Genomic DNA, 7,476 nt, shown 5'->3' with positions numbered 1-7,476 from the left:
TACTGTTTACTACAGCATTAGCATTGTGACTGTGTGTGCGCGCGCGTGTATGTGTGTGTGCTCGCTCGCACGCTCGTGTGTGTGTGTGCTCACGCGCGCATGTGTGCTGTGATGTGCAAGTCCCCGTCTTGCACACTAAGACACAAAGCTGAGTCAACACCAGCTTTATTCAGCTTGAAACAGACACAGCAGTCAGGCAGTGCCCTGCACATTTATAATGTTCCTTGTATCACCCATCGACGGCAGGCGCTTATAGCATGTCCGCGATCTTTTCAGATTCACTTTTACAGCGAACTGCTACAGCGCTGGGAGACTGCGATTGCTTTGGGACACTCTTCCGCATGTCGTCCCGTTGGGTGGAATCCCACAAGAGAGTTTAGAAACTCACTCACACCAGCCATGATTCTTTTCAAAGGTAAAGTGCAGGTTAATTTGTTTTATGTATTTTTACTTTATATTTTGTATTAATCATTTTTATATGAATAGTTTTGGTTTGTGGAACAAATCATCTGAGTTTCCATTATTTCTTATGGGGAAATTCACTTTGATATATGAGTGCTTTGCACTACGAGCATGTTTCCAGAACAAATTATACTCGCAAACCGAGGTTCCATTGTATATTATATTATATAATTATAAAATATATAAATAAAATATATATATAAAAAATGTGTGTATATATATATATATATATATATATATATATATATATATATATATATATATATATATATATATATATATATATATATATATATATATACACACACACACACACACACACATTCCTAACCCAACTTAATCTAATTCAGGGTCATAGGAAGCTGGGACTTAATCAGGGAACACTTTGCACAAAGCAGGAACTATCTTTAGGGAGAATGCCAGGCCATCAAGGGGCTCAAATGTGTGTGCTCAACCACAATTGGGCATACTTACCTGACAATTAATCAAACATATCTATTTAAAAAATAAATACACAGATCTGTTTTTTTTTTTTTTTTTTTTATATTCGAAACATTTTATTCAGATAAAGAGAAAAAAAAATTAATCTAAATGAAGATTTTCTTCCATAGCAGTCCTGACTATCAGGCAGTAACATGTTCACATTGGAAATGCCACTCTCTTCTTGATAACCATAGAAAACGAGAAGCACTTGAAAATGGGGAGCAGGAAATTAAAACACTTGTGTTCAGATTTACAACACAAACAACTGATGTCCAGCTCTTTATCCATTCCATTGTAACAAATGGCACTTTGGTCTCGCAGATGTTATGAAAGCTGGCCACACATACATTTCAAACTAAAAAATACTCCGTACAGTATACAAAAAGCAACTCCTTTGTGGTGTAAGGCCCGTGTTCCAAACCATCAAAAAAAAATTAATATGTAAACAAAAAAGAGAGGGTATTGTAAGTGGATCAGTGGTGCATTAGGATGGTGGTTTAGTAGAATAGGGGTCCTCTTGACAGGGGATCGATTCAGATGTCATGTTACATTCCAGTACTGAAAAGAATTTAAAAGGAAAAATACACAACTTAAAATTTGTCTTGGGTTATTAAAAACAAAAAAAAGACAAAATGTTAACAGTCTAGAACAGCAATATACTGGATCAATTCATAATGATGAATGGTGCAAAACTACATAAACACTACTGTATTAAAGCTCAACACAATTAAATTGAACTTCCAATGAAAAAAACAGATCAAAAATTAGTTTTAAAAAATACTACTCTAGAACCATTTACTGTTCCAGCTACTTTTCAGAGATGCATTCTGCATTTGAACAACGAAAAGTTACACAGAGTTTTAGAAGGAAAAAAAAAAAGCACTGCCAATGTTTGTATTCAACTGGAAAACTTCCACACACATATGCAAGTTTCATCTTGGAAGGTGTGTTTTCATCAAGCTGGTTTAACAGTCAGAAAATGGTAAAGCTGTCACATAACTTCATATAAAAATAATATTTTTGTATATTGAATTTATACACTGACTAAAATAATTGTTTTTAATCAAACACCAAGTTGACTTTTGCAACATTTGGTTGGATATTGGGGAATAGCATGTCAAAATGCAGGCTTTATTTCTCAGTCAAAAAATGTATGTGCACATAATGATAGAATATGTTTTGCATATGTTTTAGTAACTTCTTAATGAACACAAAGATCACACTCAAATAAATATTAACAAAATATGCAATAGCCACATTTATAGAACTATTTTGTTTGTATAAACTATTACCACTCTTTTTAGTGTAATGGTTTTTGTACTTCTGAACACTTGTGCAAAAATACTTTATGGGACTGAGGAGTACCATATACAGTAGAGAAACGGTCGGTTGCCTCACTAAATTTCAGCAAATAATGAAAAAATACACAACTTTTTCTGTTTCAAGTAAGTTTGATGTTACACACCTCCCATCTTCTTACTGCTCAAGGAGCCCCAGCTGATTTCTGAATCTGTTCCTTCAAAATGAGAATGCTTTGTCTTTGTTCAGGTGGTAGCATTGCAATCTGTTCAGGTGTAAGCTGAAGAACTTGCATGATCAAAGCAGCCTGGATGCAAATAAACATACACAAACAGCTTAAATGTAATGCCTCTTTGCAAATACAGTATCTGAGGAAAAAAAAGAATTTTTTTCTTCAAAATGTACATCTTGCATTTATGTAGGTTATGAAATTATACATAATATGGATGGTAACTCTCTAGAACATACAAAGACATGCCTTATCATTAGAAATGAAAATTTAAATAAATGTTATCCTGATTCTCTGGAGTTGGAAAAAAAAGAAAAACAAACTGTCGATACAGCTTGCTAAATTGTACATACGTGTACATAGGAAAAGGAAGGGCTTAAGATCATCATACAGAAAAGCTAGATATGTTTCACCTGTGGAGGAGCATTTCATCATTACAAAGTGTCGAACTTATACAATACCCCTTGGACAAATCAACTGGGGCCAACATTCTCCTACCAAGTCTCAATTTACAAAGGTGTCCTTCAACTGGGGTGGACAAATCGATGGTCCAAATGCCCAGGACTACCAGTTTTCAATTATGGACAATGAAACTAAGGATTCACAAAGCCTGGCAAACTACCAGATGTTTCAGATCTTTCATCTGTGCAATATTTTCCTAATCAAAAACAGTTTGATTAAAACAAAAGAACCAATTATCCAAGATCTTTACTTGGGTGTTGCTTTTAAAGACAGCTGTTTATAGCACGCCACCCTGCTATGACTAACATCACTCACACACACACACACACACACACAAGTAAGCAATATACTGAAGCAAATCCATAAAACAAGCAATAGAGATAACAGAGTTAGTTATAAAGCAACTGGGGCAGTGAGGGCAAGAACGCCTAAAGTTAATTGTGTCCTCTAGTCATTTACTGTAATACAAATTAGGTAAAAATGAATGCATACTTTGTTTTGGAATTAAAGGAAGGGGAGAGGCCAATCATTACATTACAAGTGAAAGGAATCATAATTATAAGCAGCACTATGACATAAATCACTGAAAAACAACTTTTCAAATACTGGAAGAACTTTTTCAGAGGATTAAAAATGAAGGATATTCTGGAAAGTAGCAATGACTGCAGGGAGGGGTAGGCATCACTACTGTTAGAGAAAGTACCATGCTACACGCAGAGAGCATTCAGAAACATATAAAAGCAGTCCGTTGTGATAAAGCTAAAAAATAATTTTAGGATTGAAAAGGTAAGAAAAAACAGTAACATTAGATTGTTTACTGTACTAGTCAGTCTGCAAGATCTAAGAAATGCTGTTAAAGCACAGAGTCATTTTGTGAAATTTACAAACTGAAAACAAAAATATACACTGATATTGCAGGGAACACTTTTCAACTGACTGGGCTTGCTATAGCTGAGAAAATTGTTTAAAATATTCAGGAGCTTGCTGATCACGTGTGATAAACTTAAATTTGTGACAGGAGCACTGTTGAAACATTTTCAAATGTTCAGCCTTAGGAAATGGACATTACTGAAATCAGAGGGCTGTGCTTCTACAGAAACAGATCTTGCTTTACTCTTAAAACAAACTCACTAGCATATTCACTGCTAAAAAAAGCTTTGCTGATTTTCTCAAATCAACACTACTAATGTATTCAAGCTTACCTTTTCGTGATCCTGTGGAGTCACTTGGCTCTGTGCAGGACTGAAACCTCCCGGCTGACCACCAACTGGCATTGCACCGGTCTGCTGTAATGAAAGAACAATATCCAGAAACTGTATACAAATAAATGATTACACTTTTAGTGTTTATTTTCTGCACAAATAAATAAGCATGGAATTATTTTCGAAAACTGGATTAAATGTTGCATCTTTAACCTTCTTTATGATTTTTTTTTTCAGTGTGACAATACCCTTTATCTATTTACCTATATTTTCCTTTTAAAAATAACAATAAATATATTAAGATAACTTAGAAAAAATCTGGTGTTTATCAATTACCTATAACCATAAATAGCAAATCCTAGTCTTTTCTTATCATTCTCAAGCAGCTGTTTTATGATGAATTCATCCATTTTTGCATCACACTTTTAAAGTTCAGCAGTGTCAACCTTGCTTCTGAAATAAAACAGCCCCAAAACAACCTATACTGAGCCATAATAAATTCTGTTTTAATCTCACTAGGCCCAGCTGTAGTCAGTGAGCAGTTAAAAACACTATCAGCAATGCAGTGACTGTAACTGTGATCAGCGCAATGGGCCTAAGAATTGAAGTTAGATACTCAGTATTACATTTAGCAATGTGGACAAAGATCACATATGTCTGTCAATACTGATGATAAAATGTTCATAATCAGTGATTCCATAGATGGAATGTTAGAATTCTTAGTTTTAAAAAGCAGTAAAGGCAAAATGTGTCAATTGAGACAAAGCATCACACTGAGAATATGCTACATTAAATGATCAGTGACAAAGTATCCGACTTAATACTGTAGGCCATTACTTAAGTTAATTTCTCTAAACAAAATGCATTAGATTGCAAAGATTCATTAATCAACTTAACTACGGAAAGAAAATAACACATCATATACAAGTTGATTAAAGTGTGCAGGATAATGATGATAACTGGAGAAATTGTAAAAGTTATTTTTTTGGAATCATTTAAGGAATCTCTGCGGTGGGTTGGCACCCTGCCCAGGATTGTTTCCTGCCTTGTGCCCTGTGTTGGCTGGGATTGGCTCCAGCAGACCCCCGTGACCCTGTGTTCGGATTCAGCGGGTTGGAAAATGGATGGATGGATGGATTTAAGGAATCTATGCTTTTTAATTAAATTAATTCTTTTATGGGTGCCCCACGATTTTATTTTTAGTCACATATGACCAAAATTTTTGAATAAAATCGTGTCACCTAAAAATCTTTTTTTATATAGTTTTTAGCCACCCTTATGCCACACAGTCCTCGGTGCATTAAAAAAGCCTTGATTTGGTTGGCAAGGCGATTTGACAGAAATATCATTAGCAATAAAGTGGAATCGAACTTACGATCTAAAAGTGAAAAACCGAAACATTCATTCATGTTCATTTCTCATTTCAGAAAATCCTAACCATGGCAAAATCTTATACAGTGGGGCAAAAAAGTATTTAGTCAGCCACCAATTGTGCAAGTTCTCCCACTTAAAAAGATGAGAGAGGCCTGTAATTTTCATCATAGGTATACCTCAACTATGAGAGACAAAATGAGAAAAAAAAAATCCAGAAAATCACATTGTCTGATTTTTAAAGAATTTATTTGCAAATTATGGTGGAAAATAAGTATTTGGTCACCTACAAACAAGCAAGATTTCTGGCTCTCACAGACCTGTAACTTCTTCTGTAAGAGGCTCCTCTGTCCTCCACTCGTTACCTGTATTAATGGCACCGGTTTGAACTCGTTATCAATATAAAAGACACCTGTCCACAACCTCAAACAGTCACACTCCAAACTCCACTATGGCCAAGACCAAAGAGCTGTCAAAGGACACCAGAAACAAAATTGTAGACCTGCACCAGGCTGGGAAGACTGAATCTGCAATAGGTAAGCAGCTTGGTGTGAAGAAATCAACTGTGGGAGCAATTATTAGAAAATGGAAGACATACAAGACCACTGATAATCTCCCTCGATCTGGGGCTCCACGCAAGATCTCACCCCGTGGGGTCAAAATGATCACAAGAACGGTGAGCAAAAATCCCAGAACCACATGGGGGGGACCTAGTGAATGACCTGCAGAGAGGTCACACTACGCCGCCAGGGACTCAAATCCTGCAGTGCCAGACGTGTCCCCCTGCTTAAGCCAGTACATGTGCAGGCCCGTCTGAAGTTTGCTAGAGAGCATTTGGATGATCCAGAAGAGGACTGGGGGAATGTCATATGGTCAGATGAAACAAAAATAGAACTTTTTGGTAAAAACTCTACTCGTCGTGTTTGGAGGAGAAAGAATGCTGAGTTGCATCCAAAGAACACCATACCTACTGTAAAGCATAGGGGTGGAAACATCATGCTTTGGGGCTGTTTTTCTGCAAAGGGACCAGGACGACTGATCCGTGTAAAGGAAAGAATGAATGGGGCCATGTATCGTCAGATTTTGAGTGAAAACCTCCTTCCATCAGCAAGGGCATTGAAGATGAAACGTGGCTGGGTCTTTCAGCATGACAATGATCCCAAGCACACCACCCGGGTAACGAAGGAGTGGCTTCGTAAGAAGCATTTCAAGGTCCTGGAGTGGCCTAGCCAGTCTCCAGATCTCAACCCCATAGAAAATCTTTGGAGGGAGTTGAAAGTCCGTGTTGCCCAGCGACAGCCCCAAAACATCACTGCTCTAGAGGAGGTCTGCATGGAGGAATGGGCCAAAATACCAGCAACAGTGTGCGATTACCTTGTGAAAACTTATAGAAAACGTATGACCTCTGTCATTGCCAACAAAGGGTATATAACAAAGTAACAAAAGTTCATCTCAATATTGACCAAATACTTTTTTTCCACCATAATTTGCAAATAAATTCTTCAAAAAATCAGACAATGTGATTCTCTGGATTTTTTTTCTCATTTTGTCTCTCATAGTTGAGATATATCTATGATGAAAATTACAGGCCTCTCTCATCTTTTTAAGTGGGAGAACTTGCACAATTGGAGGCTGACTAAATACTTTTTTGCCCCACTGTACATGGGAAGTACTGAAAATGTGCATTTGTCTATTAGAGAACTGAATGTTCCTTAGAAAAGCCACTTTATCCACTGAGCCAATATCGCCAAATTACTAACAAGAGTATTTCTCCAAATTTGTATATAAATGATGAAAAATTGGTAAAATGATAAAAAAAAAAATTTAGTTTGTGTACTTTGGTCTCTAACCTTTGACCATATGATTGAACGTCCAACAAGCTAACCACTCGACCGATGCTGCCTAACTGTAATATTGAAGTAATCAGACAAAACTTCAATATCAGTTAATCAAAATATTTTTTTTTTT

At 36.3% G+C, this 7,476-nt stretch overlaps 1 protein-coding gene across 3 annotated transcripts in view; it reads right to left on the bottom strand.

The window, feature by feature from the left end:
* Positions 1–1,000: 1,000 nt before the first annotated feature.
* The window catches only part of cstf2 (cleavage stimulation factor, 3' pre-RNA, subunit 2), a 33,203-nt gene continuing 26,727 nt past the window's right edge, over positions 1,001–7,476 (bottom strand). The window contains exons 13-15 of one of the 3 annotated variants that reach the window (XM_028815899.2): positions 4,138–4,221; positions 2,411–2,551; positions 1,001–1,503 (exon numbers count right to left, since the gene is read on the bottom strand). In XM_028815899.2, the coding sequence (XP_028671732.1) occupies positions 2,429–2,551; positions 4,138–4,221 (207 nt within the window). In that variant the 3' untranslated portion in view covers positions 1,001–1,503; positions 2,411–2,428. The remainder of the gene's footprint in view (positions 1,504–2,410; positions 2,552–4,137; positions 4,222–7,476) is intronic. The other 2 variants (XM_051935072.1, XM_028815900.2) reach the window with 2 other exon arrangements.

Source organism: Erpetoichthys calabaricus, chromosome 12 (assembly GCF_900747795.2).
Source record: "Erpetoichthys calabaricus chromosome 12, fErpCal1.3, whole genome shotgun sequence".
In the NCBI taxonomy this organism is placed as follows: domain Eukaryota; kingdom Metazoa; phylum Chordata; class Cladistia; order Polypteriformes; family Polypteridae; genus Erpetoichthys; species Erpetoichthys calabaricus.
This window is presented reverse-complemented; position numbering and strand designations above follow the sequence as displayed.